We start from the raw sequence: 20,977 nt of genomic DNA on the forward strand, positions 1-20,977 counted from the left end.
CATGATGGTTTTCAAGAAGTCGTATCTATTTCCCTAAATACCTATTCACCCACTTGCACATTTATAAAAGGCAAACTGTAAAACCAAAGAAGTGATAGCAATATGAGTATGCATTGTATGATTGTTTCGATATGCATATAAATTTCAAAATAAAAATGGGAGAAGCACCTACAAAGAAATGCATAGGGAAATTCTATAAGAGCATGTACTATTAAGTGAGCCCAAGGGAGCAAGACAGAAAAAGGGAGAGAGGGAATGTGAGATCTTCACGATTCAGTTCATGTTTCTGTATTACATGACCTTTTCACAATAGTTTTAACAAATGCATTTTAAGAATTAACAAATAAAATACCCAAGAAAGCGAAGTGGAAGTAATACTATCAGATGCTAAAAGCATAATAATGATAAGTCTGCTACGATGCTGGAAGCAGTACAGTCTAATTGCCGAGAGTGTATACTGGCTCTGGGAACAGAATGCCAGGCTTTGAATCCTATCTTTATGACTAGTGGAAAGATTACTTTGGTCAACTTTTAAAAGCTAATTACTCAAGGATAAAACTATTATAGTTAAAAAGTTAATGAAGAAAACAGACGGAAATATTTAACGGAATGTAGGTTACTGTAAAATTAATGCCATAACAATAAAGTATGACTATTATTAAGTGACTAACATCACAGTAAATGGAGAAAAGATTGAAACTGTCAAAGAGTTCATTTTGCTCGGATCAAGCATCAACTCTCAAGGAAGCAGCAGTCAAAAAACAAAATGACATATTGCATTGGGCAAATTTGTGGCACAAGATCTCCTAAGTACCAGAGGTTGTCAAAAGAACAAAACTATCTGTGTTGGAATAAGTACAGCCAGAATGTTCCCTGGAAGCCAAGATGGCAGACTTCGTCTCTCATACTTCAGATATCCTGTCAGGAGGCACCAGTCACTGGAGAAGCATATCATGTTTGGTAAAGTGTAGCGTCGGAGAAACAGAGGAAGACCCCTCAACGCAATGGGTTAGCACAGTTGCAGCAGCAATGGTCTCATGTGTAGCAGTGATTGTGAAGTTGGTGCAGGACTGGGCAGTGTTTGGTTCCATTGTACATAGAGTCGCTCTGAGTCAGTAACAACTCGATGGCACTGAACAACAACAATCATTAAGTGATGGGAGGGCAATGTAAACTATTCAGAGAAATGTTAAGTTAGGTTGCTAATGCTCAGAATACACAAAATTTAAATATGATATAGATGGAAATTTATAGTGTCCTGGGAATGAATCAGATCAAGAAATAAACCACAAAGGAAAATGACAGCTTTGATCTCAAAACAAACCAAGATCGAATAAATCCAAACCCCTATATTCTGTGATCTAGTAATTTTATGATGAAGAATATAACCAGGGGGACAAATACACGGTGTTTGAAAACGCTATACATATACAGATTTTAAACCATTCACTACTCACCAAAAACCAAAACCACAAATATTTAACAACGGGAACGACAGAAGGAAATCATTGTCTATTTAGAGGATAGTGTGATATAGCCATTAAAATAATGTTTATAAAATCTTTAATTATAGGAAAACATTTGTTGTTAGGTGCCATCAAGTCAGTACCGACTCATAGAGACCCTATGCACAATAACGAAACACTGCCCAATCCTGGTCTAACCTCACAAATGTTGCCACACTTGAGAGCCCACTGATGATGCCACTTTGCCAATCCATCTCGCTGGGGGTCTTCCTCTTTTTCTCTGACCCTCCACCTTACCAAACATGATATCCTTCTCCAGGGACTGGTCCCTCCTGACAATATGTCCAAAGTATGAGAGACGAAGTTTGGCAATCCTGGCCTCCAAGGAGCACTCTTGGCTGCACTTCTTCCAACAAACATCTGTTTGTTTTTTTTGGCAGTCCATGGTACTTTCAATATTTTCCTCCAACGCCATACCTCAAAAGCATCGATTCTTCTACGATCTTCCTTATTCACTGTCCAACTTTCGCATGCATACGACATTATTGAAAATACCACAGCTTCGGTCAAGCGTACCTTAGCCCTCAAGCTGACATCTTTGCTTTCAACACTTCAAAAATCAGTTGGATTCCTCTATACCAAAAACGACATTAGGAAAGCGATACCATTTACAATAACCACCGAAAGCATGAATATCTAGGAATAAATGTAACCAAAGAAACAAAGGACCTATACAAACAAAACGTCAAAACACTACTATAAGAAACCAAAAGAGACCTACAAAAATGGAAGAATGTACCATGCTCTTGGATAGGAAGACTTAACATTGTGAATATGTCAATACTGCCCAAAGCAATGTGAACATATAATGCAATCCCAATCCAGATTCCAATGACATTCTTCAAAGAGATGGAAAAAACAATTACAAATTTTATATGGAAAGGAAAGCAAAGCACTGCTTAAGAAGAAGAATAAGGTTGGAAACCTCTCACTCCCTGACTTCAAAATTTAATACATGGCTATAGTGGTGAAAACAGCTTGTTACTGGTACAGTGAAAGATACATTGATCAATGGAGCAGAATTGAGAATCCAGAAATTAACCCATCTACATACAGTCAACTGATTTTTGAAAAAGTACCTAACTGTATCGCATGGGGAGGTGATACTCTCTTCAACAGCTGGTGCTGGCAGAAATGGAAAGCAATATGCAAAAGACTAAAACAAGACCTTTACCTCATGCCTTATACAAAAACCAACTCAGTATGGATTTAAGACCTATATATGAATCCCAAAATTATGAAGGCCATTAATGAAAATATAGGGACAAATGTGAGGGCACTAATTCAGGGAACATACAGAGTAGCAAACACTTTGAAAACTACACAAACAAAAAGTAGACAAAATAGATGACTGGGACATAAAAATTAAAAACTTAATGTGTATCAAAAGACGTCACCAGAAGAGTAAAAAGGAAACTCATGGAATGGGAAAAAAATCTTCTGCAGCAACACATCAGACAAGGGATTCATTTCTAAAATATATAGGAAACGACAACACCTCTAAAAGGAAAAGACAAATAACCCAGTACAAAAATGGACACACAAAGAGGACTAGAGTAAAGATGGAAGTGTCCAGCTGGTAAAGAAGAGAGGGCATATACATAAGAACACCCACACTTGCAGATAATACCCACTTGACCTGGCTTCAGTGACTGCATGATAGGAGCTCAACTAGAAAGAGAAAGAAGAGGGGAAAAAAAAAAAAAAAAGAGTAATATGATACAATTTGATGAACTTTACCTACATCTAGGGATGTAGCAGCTCAAAAGAGGGAACAAATCTTCACAGCAAGGATCATTCCCACCCACCGCCTCCATACACAGAGTAGACGGGGATGGTCAACTTGGACACTGGCTACCCAAAATGGGGGGGCTACAAAGCTTTCAAGAGGAAGCCTAGATCCAGAGGGTGCGGAGGAAGGTAGAATCTCCACTGAGTAGTATCCAATCTGTCTGGGTGGGGCTAATGAAAGGAGATGGGGATAGGTTCTTTGTGGTACAATGGTGAATAATTGTTATCAGGACTGACTATGGGGTTGATAATGTAAAGGTGGACGTTTTGTAGCAAAAGGAGGGGAGTGACTGATTTTGCAGTCCAGGAGTGGAGGTCCCTGGAACCATCAAGAGAGAAGAGCAGAGCGCAGAACCCTACCCAGAGAAGCAGTGATGCCAGAGATGGAGGCAGAGATGTGGAGAGATGGAGCAGCTGGGGACTCTAGACCCAGAGAGGGAGAGGGGCTGTGTGCTGATGACTGGGGGTCAGGCTTGCAGGGTATACTCTTTGGTTGGCTGATGATGCATGGAGGGGATTGTTAACCATGGCAATGAAACAATTTACTGTAGATGAATGTAAAGCTAATGTTCTCCCATGTAAACTATCACGTAAGTTACAATAAACATTAAAAAAAAAAAAGTTTTGTGCAGCAGATTTGCCTAATGCAATACACTGTTTGATTTCTTGGCTGCTGCTTCCAATAGGCTGTTGATCCAATAGAAATGAAGTCTTTGCCAACTTCAATCTTTTCTCCATTGATAAGAATGTTTATTGGTACAGTGGTGAGGATTTTTGTTTTCTTTACATTGAGACGCAATCCATACCTACTGATTTTCAACAGTAAGTATTTTAAGTTCTCTTCACTTTCAGCAAGTAAGGTTGTACCATCTGCATATTGCAAGTTATTCATGAGTCTTCCTCCAATCCTGATGCCACATTTTTCTTCATATAACCCAGCTTCTCAGATTATTTGCTCAACATACAGGTTGAATAAGTATGGTGAAAGAATAAAACCCTGTTGGCACACCTTTCATAATTTAAAAACTATTCAGTGTTCCCATGTTCTGTTTGAACAACTGCCTCTTGGTCTATGTACAGGTTCCTCATAAGCAGAATTGTTTTGGAATACTCATACTTTGCAATGTTGTCCATAGCTTGTCATGATCCACACAATCAAAGGTCTTTGCATAGTCAATAAAGCACAGGTAAACATCTTGCTTTCAGCCAAGCTCCATCTCACATCAGCAATGATATACCTTGCTCCACATCCTCTTCTGAATCTGACTTGATCCTCTGGAAGTTCTGTCAATGTATGCTTGCAGCCATTTCTTTATTTACCCTTAGTAAAACTTTACTTGCATGATTTATCAAAGACATTGTCCAATAACTTCCACAGTCCCTTGGGTCACCTCTCTTTGGAAGAGATCTGTATTTGTGCCCATTCCAATCAGTTGGCCAGGTAGTTGTCCAAATTTCTTGGCACAGATGAGTGAGTGGCTCCAATGCCACCTCACTATCTTGAAAGTTTTCCTTCCATCTACTTTTTATGCTTTCTACAACATTCAATAATTTACCCAGAGAATCCTTCAATAATGATAAGTTGAGGATTGAATTATTTTCAGTTCCCTTAGCTTGAGCAATGCTGAGCGTGTTCTTCCTTATTGGTTTTTTAACTCTATATGAGAACATACTTAGGATATAAATTAACATGAAATTTCCATATTTTCATCTACATTTCAAAATTTTTCTGTGTTGGATCATGGACTATGAACTTCTGTATAGGTTTCTGTGGTTTCCACAGTGACTCATGTAGTTTTACTATTTCAAACAAAAGAACAAAACAAAAAGATACCTATACCTCATGAGGTTGTTCTGAGAATTAAATGGCACTGTATATAAAGCAATGGTTCTCAACTCTATAAGCCCAGACCAACCAGAATCTGTGGAGGGTGCTAGGGCAACATGGCTTTTCCAGAGGCCCCTAGATGGGCTCTTTATGGGTATGCAGTGTTGAGAACCCTGAAGGGCCTACCCTTGTTGTTGTTATTGTTAAGTGCAGTTGAGTCGGTTCCTTCCAACTCATAATGACCCTGTTTAGGATTTCAGAGGAGCAGTTGGTAGGTTTGCTGACCTTATGGTTCAAAGTCCAGAGCTGATCCAGAATAAGGTAAGAGCCTTCTAAGCCATACAAGAATCATCATTTCTTGGTTGTTATTTGTTGTTAAGGGTTTCTGAGGAGCATCTGGTGGGCTTGAACCGCTGACTTTGCAGTTCAAACCAACTTTGCAGTCCAGCTCATTAACCCGCAGCGTCACACTGGTTAGGAAATAAAATTATTCTTCTGATTGTAAGAGTGGTTAAGTACGTATTTTGCATTTTCAAAACTGGGATTTTTTTTTAAAAGGTCACTGATAGAACAGTGTCAAGTCTGAAATTCATTTTGATCAGGTTGTGAGACTGAGAGCAGGAACTACTTTCAGAAGAAATTTTATTTCAAATTTTGTTTCCCGGTTCCTATCACTATTGCTGGCTCTCACTTTAGCACTGGTTAGATTCATGAGAGAAAATGTACTTTAAAAAAAAATTAAGTCAAGATTGTGCGAGTAGACAGTTTAAAGAGTCCATAAAGTTGTTGTTAGGTTCCATTGAGTTGGTACCAACTCATAGAGAACTTATGCACAGCAGAACGAAACACTGTCCGATTCTGGGCCAACCTCAATATTGTTGCCATGCTTGAGTGCATTGATGTTGGCACTTTGCCAATCCATCTCGCTAAAGGCAATCACTTTCCATTTTAGCTGATTCCTTCACTATTGCTGCTAAGTGTTGTTGAGCAAGTTCTGGCCAATAGTGATCCAGAATAGGGTTTTCCAAGGAGCGACTGGTGGGTTTGAACTGCCACCCTTGTGATCCAGCGTATTATCCAGCAGTGCCACCCCAGGACTCACTACAGCTACATCTCAATTTTTCTACTGCGGGCAGTCTACTGACTTACTGTCACACATATTCCTTCCCTTCCCATCCTCCCAACAGACATATATTCTAGTTCAGTGAAATCAGTAGTCAACATTTACACTGCTCTAAATGGAAATCACAGCTGAATCACAGAGATCATATTCTATGAATCTTCTCGTCTGCCTGAACAAATTTTTATTTTTTAAGTTAATAATTGCTGTTTATTCATGTGCAAATGTTTCTCGTGTAATTATTTCTAATTCAATCTCAAAACTTCCTCCTTTATAAAGTTCATTTTCTTGAAGCAATTTTTGGCAGCCATCTGGACCACTCCAGTCGAAGTAACTACATCTCTGTGGCCTTCATTCCCTTCCTCTCTCACATTGGCTTCTGTCTTAACAATTTCATGTCGTTTCACTTTCTGGCTTACGTCCATGCATTCTCTAGCAGACCCCATGATAATGCATACACAGGTGGTACATTTTTGGAGAGAGTCTAAGTTATTCATCTAGCACTTAGTGTTTTCATTGGGTATAGAGTTGGAGGCTAAAAAGAATTTTCCATCAGACTGCGAGAGTGCTGCCTGATTGTCTTTCTTTTAGCAATGCTAATTTTAAGTCTGTTTTTTCCACTGTATTGTTTACTTGGTGGACTGTTTCAACCTGGAAAACTGCCATTCAGTTCTGGGTAAGTTAAGAAAGTATTTTGAAAACTATTGCATCTTCTCTGTTCTTTTAAGTGCACTCTTTCTGAAAGTCATTATCTGGATATGAGTTGGATGGACTTTTGTCTCCCAGAGTATTAGAGATATTTTTCCCTTGTTAATTTCCGTCTCTTGCTCTGACTTGGTCTCTCTCCACCTTTGATTTTAGAGGTTTACTGTTTGAGTTTGGTCAGCCTTAACTGCTTGCTAACACAAACCACTAAAACGTTGTGTGGAAGCCCTATGAGTGAGAATGGGGCTTGTCTACTGCGAGCTTAAACAGACAGTTTCCTAACTGGCCTCATTAAGTATGTACAAGAGAGCTTCAAAAGGTTTGTACACATTTTTCAGTATCTTTTAATTCTACTTTTCCATGAAAGTTTTGAAGCCACTCATGACATTCTAACTCATGGATCCATGAGTCAGGATCTCCAGGGAAAAGCCTGGAATGTTCCTGTGAAATAAACACACAGGCTGACTCTAAGTATCAAGAAAACCTGGGACATACTGTAGCTGAATCAGTTTCTTTCTTTTTAAAAACTTTTATTGCAAAATATTAAATAAGAAGTTCATAAGAAGCTAATTTATAACTAAACATCCACCACCAGCCCTTTCAGAATTCCCAAGGTGACTAGTGATACTAGCAAGACGTGCAATCCTGTCCTGAAACCAGTTAATATGTGATCAGAACTCATGCTGCATACCACACTATGTATTTCTTCTCCACAGAGGAAACTGCTCTCCTGACTGCAGGATAACGAGTTTCTTGATGGTTTAAGTACTTTAGTATCATGCAATAAAATACCAAAGTGCTTCAGGAACAAAATTTCTTTCTGAAAATGTTATGAATCACAGAGTTTTATATGAAGGAACTCATATTTCATTTATTTTCATTTCTTTCAAAATTACTGTAACACTCTCCAATACTGTAATTTTATGGAAACAAAACAGGTGTTACATATTTTTTACAAGCCGTGATACTACTGCCTTATATGTTAATGTACTGCCTTATATGTTAATGTGCATATTAGTTATGGAAATAACAACCCACCTTGGGTTTCTGCATTTAAGGTAAAACATTAAAAACACGAATTAGCTAATTATGGAAAACACATCAATAAGTATATTTGTATACTACACCCAAGAATACTGCCCAGCATAGAACTGTGCTACTCAAATGCTAGACGGCAGACTATCTGCTACTTAGCCAACAAGAGGTAAGGAACTTGTGCCAAAATACACAACAACTGTGTATGTCTCTAAGCACAAGGCTTAATCCAGCTGACTTTTGACAAAGCAAACAGTGCTCCATACAACAATCTGGCACTAGCTTGTCATGGCATCTTATTACCAGTTTGTGAGTTTGTTTGGGTTCACAATTTGAATACAATGCTTGTTTAGATATGAATTATGCCTTTCTTCTACACTGCAATGAATAAGAAATACAGAGGAAATAATATATAGGGATCCAAGAAGCACTAAGGAGCACTGGTTGTGGTGTAGTTGGTTACATGTTGGGCTATTAACCACATGGTCTGAACTTTGAATCTACCAGGTACAGAAACCCTACACACACAGGATCGCGATTAGTTGGAACTGACTCAATGGCATAAAATGACAACAATGAAGAACTAAACTGAGAGTGACAAGAATTTATCATCCAAATAGCTCTCATTTTTGAGAGTGTGGGACGAGCTAAAAAGATTTATGATGGGTAACAAGAGTCCAGGTGTGCGCTATAGGATAAGCAATGAACTATTAACCACAGGTCAGCAGTTCCAGTCCACCAGCTGCTTCTTGGACACCCTGTACAGGGTTGATAAGAATTGGAACCAACTCAATAACAACAATGGTATAAAGTGGGGCCAGTCAGGCAAATTGGCACATATGGTCAGTCTAGTTAAGCTTTCAAACACAGGCTGAGAAAGAAGAGCAGCAGTACTGTACACAAATGTTTAAACGGTATCAGTTAGACTTGTGATCCTGCCTGGAGAATACCCGCACCTCACTCTTGGGTTTCATACCATCTCATCTGCACATGCAGGTCAGTGAGAGAAAATTTATGATTTGGATGAACTTGGGTAAGTTCCTGAAAGCAGATGTTGTTAAGTGCTGTTGAGCTGGTTCTGACCAAGTGGCAGCTGGTGAGTTTGTGGTCTGATGCTTATCCTATAGCACCACACCAGGATGCCTCCTGAAAACTAATATAGTGAATTATTTGCGTGGCTTGAGTTGATAAGAAACATCTTTGGTCTTTAAGCTCCTATCAATGGAATTATGCTACATGTATTCTCTGGTGTCTTGCTGCTGTAGATAAATATCCTGTGTTGTTGTTAAGTGCCGTCGAGTCGATTCCGACCTATAGCGACTCTATATAGGGTTTCCAAGGAGCAGCTGGTGAGCTTGAACCACTGACCTTGCAGTTAAAATGGCTGCAGTCTGATGCATTAGCCAGGACTATAAATATCCTATATAATGCTGCTGATCTATGGTTAGACCAAGCGCCACCTTGACTCAAAGAAAAGCAAAGCAGGAGGAGGGATGGATTCCATAGTTAATGACTATCAGGGCATGCTATATGAATTCTTGCTTTGCTTCATTCCTCCCCCACCAAATCTTTTTAAGACTAACAGTCACCTTCTATGGAATAGGCAGGTGCAGGGCCTGCCACAAGAAAAGTTCTCCTCTCCCCAGTGAACTTGAAGTGGGTGGGTGGTGACAGAGCCTGATCACAGAAGACCTTCACTTAGCTGTGCCTCTGGCGAGGACAATCTCTTTAGTTCCTGGGTAAATCTGATGGGACTCTTTTTAGACAGTGGCTATGGATTCCTGGCTGGATAATGGGGGAGAGAAGAGCTGCTTGAGCCTGGAAAAGGCAAGATGGGGCAGTGGACTTAACAACACAGCTTGGTACAGTATAACCTTCTGTGGGAGGATGTTTGGCTTGGATGCGGTGGGGGAGATGAAGGAGGGTGAGGTGGACACTTTTAGGGCTACATTTAGGCAGGTGGGATTTAATAATCATTTTCTGATCTTTGTCTAGTACATATATAGAAACAGATCAGTTCTGGGTGCGTCACGTATGTTTTCCTTTACTTCTCAGAATCTTCCCCAGTGTCTCACTGCACAACATAGTAAAAGTCATCTTAAGTAAGAGTCCAATGGCTGGTATTTATTTTTGGTTGCCTTCAGACTCTCCTCTTACCATTGCCAAGAGAATCTGCGCTCCCGGGACTGTGCTGCCTGGAGACCAACTCGCTTCCCGTTTTCCTCATCTCTGTGTTTTCGTTGTATCGCCTCTTCCAGTAGTTGAGTTCTTCACGATCAGATTCTTGACAGCGCCGCAGAACTGCCATGGAACGCCTTGTTTTTTCCACCATTTCCATAATGCAATTCAGGGCCTGAGCCAGAGGGAAGGCAGACATGAGAGAAGGAAACTCACCCAACACTGAAATCAAGGACAGGTAAATCAAACAGCTATATTTGAACTCCTCTAGGTTAAAGCAGCTGAAGATTCTTTATAACATGGTCCTTTAAAAACTAAGGTTAAACCAAAATGTACCTCTGCCTAACTGGACACGTCCAGAAGAATGCAATCAAAGAAGTAAAATCCAGGGACCATATCACCCAAGAAAGAAAAGCAGCTATCCCGAAATGTCAAGCAGGTGCTACCACTTCTCTTCCTTTCTCAGTGAGGACAGTAACATTCTCTCTTCCAATGGAAGAGAACCCAGGCTTGCATTCTCTTATGTATCTGGAGCAGCATTTACCTAATGCTTCCTATATGGTAGGATCTGTGATAAGCACCTTATATATTATTAACTTAAACCTGGCAACAAAATTCAAGCAATGCATCATTCTTTATTAAAAACAGATATGAAAAAATCAGGCTAAACGTAAAGCAAGTTTCCCAACAATTTGTCCATCTGCAATGCAAGAGATAGGCAGTTGTCAAGCTGGGACACGAACTCACAAAGCCATGTTCTTAACCATTATACTATACAAATTCACTTTGTTTACAGTCTGAAGTGGTCACCTCACCAGAGAACTGGGAGTGCCCCTTTAGGTCTCTCACTGAGAGAAGCAAATAAGCTTTCTTGAGAAAATAATACAATGCAAATTATGTACTGCTTGTCTCCAGGTAGATTACCTAAATGGGAACAAAAATTAGTTAGGTGGAAGTCATCCTATTTGAAGTAGATGAACACCTGACTTTACACTGATTCCAACTTCTCTGAATAAGACAGATCAGCTGAACATATTCAGAGAAGGGAGTCAATCACAGGTAAAAAAAAAAAAAAAAAAAAGCAAGTCAGGGTCCTTTATTCCAAAGATATTATGCACATTACATTATGTACACACCAAACACACACATTCCATTAACTGTTGGTAACATCACAAATATTAGACGTAATTAGGAAACTTAGACATTGTAAGATGCTTACATGATCAAGATGTTTCCATTCATCAGCCCATTCCCTTTCTGTCAAACGGTGGTCTACCAATTCATCTTGATAACCTCCATTTAGACCTACAAAAATAGAGATTAAATTTGGGGATAACGAGAATAGTTACACAGCAACCATGCAAGTAAATACACATACACTCCCCATCAACTTTGAGCACACTACTAGGGCAATGAAGGTACAGGACTCACAAATTGTAAAACCAACAAAAGACAGCTATTCAGAATATGTACAGCATGCCTAAAAACAGTCAGGAAAGACAAATGATCCTTAAGAAAAACAGGCAATGAAATACACAGGTATGACTCAGGCCAGAAAGTCCAAATGGCCTATAAACAGATAAAAAGATACTCAAATTATAAGCAGTCAGGCGAATGCATTTAAAACTATGATATCGTATGCACATTTATCAGCTAAAATGAAGTGCTGTAAGGATGTGGCTGGCATACAACCACGGGATACAATTTGTTGTGTTGGTATTAGGTGCCATCTTAAAAAAACAGTTTAATGGTTTAAAAAAAAAAAAAAAAAAAAAAGCTATTTTTTGCATGGTTTTGATATGTATTCAAAGTTGAAGGAATGTATTGACTTTATGTATCAAGGATGTTGTTGTTATATGCCAAGGAGTCGGTTCTGACTCATAGCCACCCTGTACAGGGTTTCCAAGGCTGTAAATCTTTATGGGAGCAGAAAGCCTCATCTTTCTCCCATGGAATGACTGGAAGTTTCAAACTACTGAACGTGAGATTAGCAGCATTATCAAGGATAGTCAAAATCAAATGTTGTCTACCACTTTGAAAAATCACATCAAACACGACACTACTCATAGTACATTTACACCATTGTATCAGTCTGAATTACAAATGCTGACTTCATATGATTCTGCATCTGTGCAAACCCCTGATGATTTCATTATGCCTTCTAACAGGTTAATCTGAGCATTAGCCTGACTTATTATAAAAGACTTTCCTTGTATATTTTACTAAAACATACTTTCTTATATATTCCTGGCAAACACGCCTCCCCACTCCCCTGACACTCACACTATAAAAAAAGTAGTCAAAAATTTTTTAGAAATATAAGTAAAATCTGAAACAACTAAAATATAGCTAGTTTTTCTGCATACAGTTTTCAGAAGTAATATACGAATATATGGATATAGAATAAACCAAGAGGAATTAACTATCTTTTAACAGATAAAGAGAGAAACAAGAGATTGAATTACATACAAGACAGCAGAGCAGTTAAGGGAGACCTCATAAAATACTGGCACCACAGATGAACTCTGGGCACCAGAAAGCTAGGGTCTGCATTTTGGCTCTGCCATTTACTAATTATGTGTGTGATTTTGGCCTCTATAAAAAGGGGTAACAACTGTGTGGCACTGTTGTGAGGATGAAATGAGACTAGATACAACACAATCTAAATGGTACGTAAGACTCAATAAACACTGGCAGCTGTGAACATCACTGCTATAGACTGCAGCACTCGGCAACCACAGCGTGAAGCCAGAGCACTACTGTGGTCCAAGGTTCTGAAGGACATCAGGGAGTCTAAATCAGAAGGCAGAAGGGTAAAAGTACTCTAATTTGTTACTCCACATGGTACCTCACAGAAGAAAAGGTAGGGGAAAACCTATGATTCCATACCCTGATATATGCTCAGATTTCAATTCCCAAGAACCATCTACAATAAACTTGTAGGAGACCAGGAGTGTGAAATGAAGATGACAAAGAGCTGAGGCCAAAACTTATTTCACATCAGGTGTGCTTCTTTTCTTCTTAAACTAACAGTTACTGTTGATCCAGAGGCTAGGTACTCCAAATGGAAGCCTAAGTTAATTTGCTCAAGATCCCACAGCTAGTTAGGAAGCAGTGCCCAAAGTGAAATATGTCTGCCCCTCCTGACCTCAACATACATGCTCTTTCACCTCCTGGATCATAAATATTCTATTATTCTTAATTTATAAATGTTTAATACTGAAATAAATGCAGACTTACAGAAAAGTTGCAAGAATACATTTACAAGACTCTTCACCCATATTTCTTTCTAAATGTTTATATTTTACCTCATTTGCTTTGTCATCTTATGTTTTCTCAATCATTTTAATGTATGTTTCCTAAAAACTTTTTTGTTTAATTGAAACTTTTCAATGTATTCATTTTGCTATTTTTATTAAGCTGATTTTACTCTCTTTTTGATAGCAAACTCACCTTTGTCATAATGATGACAGCAACAAGGTCTAAAGTGACATCAATTTCAAATGAGATCAACAACAACCTTAAGTAATGATAGTATTTTTTTATTGAAATCCAAGGATTCTATCTAAATTTAAATCTTGCTAATAATACTGCTTTGTGACACTTACTAAGATTGTGATGTCTATCACGAACTTCCCGATGTTCTAACATCTTGTTGGGTTCACGATACAGGTGTGAAGTTGCAATATCTTCTAAGGTGTAGTGCTGAAGAGGTGGAGGAGTGGGATGGAACTGGCCCCCAGGATTCATGATAGGCACAGTGAGAGCAGGACTGTGTCGGGGAGCAGGGCTGATGGTACACACTCTTTTGGCAGGAGGCTCAGGGGGAATTGCATCTCTTTCAAAATTATTCTCTTCTCTCCTGCAGAAAAACCAGAGGAACATATTTGAGTCTGTCATCAAATAGCCATGTAGATATTTCCTGTGCACCTACTTTGTGCTATGTAATGTGCTATGCACTTTCACAAACAGGAAGACTATAAGGCAGGGTTTGTAGAAGACGCATCAACTGAAATGAAATGCCTTTAGGAATTAGGCAGATCTATTCCAGATGAAATGAGAGGTCAAATCCTTTCATAACCAAGTAGTAACTTCAACCCTCAAGAAGCAGAGGAGAGACTGGATGGGTATGTTTTAAGGCCAAATTTGTTACTGTTTAGGTGGGTTAGTGGAACGCAACAATTCACAACATGGAGGAAAAAAAGGATCACATAACAAATACATTTGTGAACTGGTAGGATTGTCCTTCATTTAGCTCCAATTATAACAGTTTCTACTGTCTTCACAGAGCTGTTTCTCACCAGAGCATAATTTAAACAGTGTTCGAAATACACATCTAGGATTTTCGGTTCACTGTTGCTTGATATTGGGACAAAGCAAACTAACTTTAGAAATTCTGAGACTATACCTCTCTACAGACACGGCAATCAAATTCTCTCTTTTGCTTACCTCTCGGGACTGGGCCTCTTCCCATTTCCATGCACCTCCATGAGCAGCTCGGAAGAGTCGGCAGGTGATGCGATGCTTGTGTTGAGCAGAAGGTGTTCGTGCTGAGCCAGATACTGAGATGGGGTTTGCTTGGCGGCACGTGCGCAGTGTAGTAGTTCGCGCTGCAGCAGGGGCAGGTTGGCCTTGAAAATAAAGAGGCAGGGGCTGGAAGGCAGTTTTCCTGGTTGTTGAGTCCTATCCTTCCATTGTAAGGCTCAGCACCTCAAAAGGCTTTCACAACCAGAAGATACAGACAAACGCCCTCTGTCCTTGTCAGTCTGATTTTCTTATGCCTCTTTTGTAGGTAAAGTAACATCTGCTACACTGCACTCAATTATTACTGACTTGTCTATTTCCATCACCCCAAACAAACCCACTGTCACTAAGTCTATCATGACTCAGAACTGACAGAGAAAATGTGCTCCATGGGAGTAGTAGTTGCTGCTATATGCTGTGAGTCAGCTGTGACTCATAGGAACCCTATATAGGGTTTCGGAGGAGCAGCTGGTGGGTTTGAACGGCTGACCTTGTGGTCAGCAGCTTAACCCACTGCAACACCAGGAGTCCTTCTCTTGCCCTAGGAGACGCAAATTCACTTAAGGAATGGACTGTGTCTTAGTTTCTACCTTTATGGATTCGTACAGAGCGAACACTTTAGAGAACTCTTATAGCCTCCACGGGAGTAGGAAGAATCCACTCTTTCCTCCTCTATGGGCTACTGGCTTTTCTCTTCTGAATTCCAGCTATTCCTGATTGTTGTTGTGTGGCGTCAAGTTGGTCCCTACTCAAAGCAACCCTATATACAGGGTTTTTTTAAGTGCAACTGGTGGCTTTGAACTGCCGATCCTACCAGTCCAGTGCTTATCCTACAGTGTTTTTTTTTCTTTTTTAAAGTTTTTATTGTGAATTATGTGATAGTTTACATGGGAGAACATTAGCTTTACATTCATCCTATCGTATATTGTTTCATTGCCATGATTACAATCCCCCCCATGCATCATCAAACAACCAAAGGGTATACACCCTGCAAACCTATCGCCTTGGAATCAGCACACAGCCCCTCCTCTCCTCTCTCTGGGTCTAGAGTCCCCAGCCACTCCATCTTTCAACGTCATTGTCTCTACCTCCATCTCTGGCATCACTGCTTCTCTGGGTAGGTAGGGTCCCGCTCTCTGCTCTTCTCCCTTGGTGGTCCCAGGGGACCTAGCCCTCAGTGTTTTAAGAGCACTACTCTCAAACTACCTTTCTTTCAGGGTCTCTATGAGAGATGCCATGAAATTCCAGAGATGGACAGGATTCTGACTTGGCTACAACATGGGGATTTTGAAAAGCAGTAATGGCGGTGATGAGAGGCAGGCAACAAGCAACAAGTCTACGAGGAACCGAGATGGCCTACAGCAAGCAGAGTCTACTTCTCAATGGGACTGTGAATTCTACAAAGGAAATAATCAAAACTATACACCTTTGAAACTTCAGAATTTTAATTCCTCCAAATTTACATTTCCCACATTCCTCTTATTTAAAACAAAGCAAAAAAAAACCCCATAAAATAAGACACGCATTTCCCTCCAGATTTGAAAACAATTTGGGGTGAGCCAAAGGAGCTCTGGTAGTGTAGTGGTTAAGAATCGGGCTGCGAACCGCAAGGTCAGCAGTTCGAAACTACCAGCTGTTCCGCAGGAGAAAGATGATGCTTTCTGCTCCTGTAAAGATTTACAGTCTAGGAAACCCTGTACAGGGTCACTGTGGGTCGGAACCAACTCCATGGCATATAACCACCACCACCAATCCATACTATAACAGAAGGCTTTATTCCAAGGGAAACAAATAAGCAGGTGAAAAATTAGTTTTCTTTTTTTCTTTCTTTTTTTTGAGTAGGAAGAGTTTTAATACATGCAAGTAGGCATCCTTTCACCAAGGGTTAATTTAGCAGAAGCCATAATTAGTGACTGTTTTAAAGCAGATGAGAAATTGACAAAACCCAAATGCTAGCCAGAAAGCTGCCATAACAACCTATTGCCTGCTGTTTTCACAAAGAACAGAATTAAGAATAGGGAATTTGACTATATGAAAACAAATTTCACAATCTTTCTTGATTCTGAGGTCTAGGGGAAAGAATTGTCTACTGGCTTTGATACACAAGAAGACCAAGAAAGAACTAGTACAGCTGTTCCAGGGCTGAAAAAAAGGCCCTTCAATGCAACTGCTCAACAGAGCCACAGGCAGAGCCTCCATAAGATGACATATCTTCTCAACCTATGACAATTTCTTTTGCTATCTGTGAGATAATTGGTGAGACTTGAATGGGGTCTATAGATCAAAAACTTTATTGTTGTTGTTGTTAAGTACCATTGGCATTAATTTCTTATTCTGACAATTCTGCCAAAGTACTCTGGTAATGTAGTAGTGGTTATGAGTTGGGCTGTTAACCTCAAGGTCAGCAGTTTGAAACTACCAGCCGTTCCAAGTGAGAAAGATGAGGCTTTCTGCTCCTTTAAAGATTTACAGCCTTGGAAACCCTATATAGGGTCGCTATGAGTTGGAACCGACTCCACGGCACACTACCACCAAACACCACCACCTTGCAAGTTTTCTTTGAACATGTCATTATTTCAAATTAAAAGTAAAAACAAACAAACAAAAAAACTATTCAGGAGTCCCGGTGTGGCGCTGTGGGCTAATGCATCAGACTGCAAAGTTTGAACTGTAAAGTCAGTGGTTCAAGCTCACCAGCTGCTCCTTGGAAACCCTATACATGGTCACTATGGGTTGGAATCAACTCGATGGCACTTAACAACAACAAATGTATCAAGTAAGTAGTGTCCCCTGAAAGTTATGTTGTAGGAATATTAATTCCAGAGGGTTTTATTAGAAAAATAAACTAGCTGCGGGTTGGGAAGGCAAAAACACATCCTCTCCTGCCCTCAGAGCAAGTCCAATCTACAAAAGTTTTGCTTCAAGCTTTGACCAAATCACAGACTGGGGCTCCTTCTGTGTGTTCCAGCGGTGTCTATATATAGACCACAATTCAAAGCTTCGGTAAATCTCATCACAGCAAGCATGAGGTTTATCTGCAGGTTGAACTACATGCCCAAATAAAGATATGAAAATGTAGTATTTCCTAAGGAAATGTTGAAAATAAACTACATTCAGTAGTCATTTCATAGAATTACCTTCAGAAATGGAATCACAAAGGGACGAAGAGGAAAGTTTGTGGCCTCTTGGAGCTTACAATGGAATTCTTCAATGGTCACTGTGGAGTTCTGAAAAGATAAATAACATTATTCAACTTCTAAAACATCTATCCTTTGAAATCATAAAGTTTAAATTGAAGAACAGATGCCTCTTCCCCTTATTATACAATGAAAGAAATTTGGCTTTTGATTATTTTCTCTGGAATCTAAATTCTCAGTGCCCAGTGGCCTGAGCTACAGAGTAAGTAAGCCATTCCTTACTACCTGTAGAGAGAGCAAGCAAGATCTCGAATACTGAAGGATTCATTCCCCCACATTTCCCAGCACAAAGAACTCAGATTACACACTTTGCTGGTGAACAGAACCATGAAAGCGATTTAAAGGCATTTTCTGAGTTCAATAAAATAACTAAGAACCTCAGATACCAAAAGGAATGCTCTTCATAGGCTTTATCTACTTTGAGCATCAGTTCCCTAAATCTTCTAAATTTGTTGTTAAGTACTATGGAGTCAGTTCCGACTTATAGTGACCCTACACATGGTTTCTGAGGCTGTAAATCTTTAAGGGAGCAGAATGCCTCATCTTTCTCCCTTGGAGTCGCTGGTAGTTTTGAACTGCTGACTGTGAGGTTGGCAGCCCGACTCGTAACCACTATGCTACCAGAGCTCCTTCTAAATAGCAAGCTAATTAAAATACAAACTCAAACACTGTGCTTTTAGTGCTACGTTTGAATACCAGAACAACTTCAAACAGACTCCCAACTGCTAAGTTTTTGCCATCTCTGTAAAAATGTGTCAGGATTTTTACTTTGTCTTTAGTTTAAATAGGGTGTGAATCCATCAGGGATCAAGCCTATCCCCTCAATACACAAGGCTGATAGGGACACACAACTGTTATAAAGGGATAAAAAGGCTGGCTTACAAGTTTTCAAGAGGGAGTTTCAGACAAAGGGGCGGAGGAAGGTAGAATCCCCACTGAATAGTTTTCATCTTGTCTAGATGGGGATGGTAAAAGTAGATGGGGACAGGACCTTTTTTTTTTTTAATTAACAGTAATTGTTATCATGACTAATTGTGATATCATTACTATCACAAACTGTAAAGGTAGAAGATGCGTAACAAAAATGGGGGATTAGTTAACCTTGCATTCCAGGAACAGAGGGACCCATGGGCCATCAAGAGAAGAGCCTTTGTATCTTTTTTCATTTATGTTTATAATTGTTCACTGAAGCATTTTTAGGAAGGCTAGATGCTTCTCCGCTAAGTTCCAACATCAGTGTCACCTCAGTAGACATCTGTTGTCTTTTCTTATGACAGCTGAGATTTTCCTGGTTCTTACTATGACAAGAAGCCCTGTGGACGAAGCAGGTTACACACTGGGCTGCTAATTGCAAGGTCACCAGTTGGAATCCCGTAGCCGCTCCATGAGAGAAATGTGATGCTTTCTGCTCCTAGCTATTTAGAGCCTCGGAAACCCTATACAAGGTTCACTGTGAGTTGACAAAGACTTGAGCACACAACCACCACCACCTGTATAACAAATGATTTTCTATTTCATTGGCACACTCTGGGTTGTGCTGTTGTTAAGTGCCATTCATTGAGTCAGTTCCAATGGTCTCTTCCTGCTTCTGAAATGCCTCCTTTTAAACCTAGAAGGATGGTTAAACTAACCAATCCCAGCTTTAGAGTCCTGCACAACCTATTTGCATAGTTCTCCCTAATCATTCTGTGGGAACTAAGAAGACTGTGCATACAAAAGCCATATCAATACACAATTCAAAGCAACTGCATTCATAAACAAAAGCCCAGTCCATCCAATTATAGCAATTTACACCTGTTCACAGTATCAAATATCTTTCTCTTCATCTGATCAGATTCTGTTTATAGATTAGCCCTAGACACCCAAGCTATGTCAAACAGGTACCATTTGCAAGTTTGGGAGATTTCACACTATCTCAGCCCTAGCTCCCAGAGGATAAGTAGGGTGTAGTTTTTATTGAGGCAATGGCTAAATAGGGTGATTATTGACTTCAAAGAGTTATCCTTGACCTGTCCCTTTATCTAAAGAGGTTTTCTTTTTTGTTGAAATCTCTGCTCACTAGTGTTTCTAATTTACTAGTTTCTCCGTCTTCCAGTGTAAAATATGAGGGAAAAATAAAACTCACTGTTATGTAAATCCTCAGGTTCCAAGTTTTCTCTTACATTTCAGTCTTATTTTTGTTTAGGTCTACAGTTTCTTAGCAGGAGGAATAGGGGAAAGTCATCTATTTAATCTTATTTCTGAACTGGAACCACACTCGATTTTTTATGACTGCATCATATTTCATTAAGCATATGGATTGCAATTTACTCAAATATTTATACAATATTTAGCTGGATTAAGTTTTTTTTGAACAGGGGAGAGCCATTATAAATAATACTGAACTGTTATCTTGGTGGTGGTGTTATAAGTGCTACTGAGGTGGTTCGAATTCATAGGTGATCCCGTCACCAATTCTACTCAAATCATTCCAGAACATAGAGGAGAATGGAAAACTTCCTAATACATTTTTATGAAACAAGCATAACCCTCATACCAAATCCAAGGACGTCACTAAGAAAGAAAATTACAGAACATTAACCCTTATGAACATAGATGCAAAAATTCTCAACTAAATCCTAGCCAACAGAATCCAGCAACACACACAAAAAAACCATGATCATATGGAATTCATATCAGGGATGTAAGGATGGTTCAACATTAGAAAAGAACCACACGATTATATCGACTGATGCAGAAAAGGCATTTGACAAAATCCAACATACATTCCTGATACAAAACCAACAGCCAACATTACTCTCAACTGAGAGAAACTGAAAGCCTTCCCTCTGCGAACAGGACCAGACAAGGATGCCCTTTGTCACCATTCCTATTCAATACTGTGCTGGAAGTCTTACCAAGAGCTACATGGCAAGATAGGGAAATTAAAGGCATCCAAATTAGCAAAGAGGAAATAAAACTCTATTTGCAGACGATATGATCCTATATGTAGAAAACCCCAAAGACTCAGTAAAAAAGCTACTAGACCTCACTGGAAGATTCAGCAAAGTGGCAGGGTATAAGATCAACATAC

General features: G+C 39.5%; 1 protein-coding gene across 1 annotated transcript in view; it reads right to left on the reverse strand.

Moving 5' to 3' along the window:
- The window catches only part of CBFA2T2 (core-binding factor, runt domain, alpha subunit 2; translocated to, 2), an 86,717-nt gene that overhangs the window by 8,630 nt on the left and 57,110 nt on the right, over positions 1–20,977 (reverse strand). The window contains exons 4-8 of the mRNA XM_006860681.1: positions 17,845–17,934; positions 14,633–14,814; positions 13,792–14,045; positions 11,403–11,488; positions 10,163–10,358 (exon numbers count right to left, since the gene is read on the reverse strand). Of these exons, the coding sequence (XP_006860743.1) occupies positions 10,163–10,358; positions 11,403–11,488; positions 13,792–14,045; positions 14,633–14,814; positions 17,845–17,934 (808 nt within the window). The remainder of the gene's footprint in view (positions 1–10,162; positions 10,359–11,402; positions 11,489–13,791; positions 14,046–14,632; positions 14,815–17,844; positions 17,935–20,977) is intronic.

The sequence above is a fragment of the Chrysochloris asiatica genome, unplaced genomic scaffold, assembly GCF_000296735.1.
Source record: "Chrysochloris asiatica unplaced genomic scaffold, ChrAsi1.0 scaffold00039, whole genome shotgun sequence".
Taxonomy (NCBI): Eukaryota; Metazoa; Chordata; class Mammalia; order Afrosoricida; family Chrysochloridae; genus Chrysochloris; species Chrysochloris asiatica.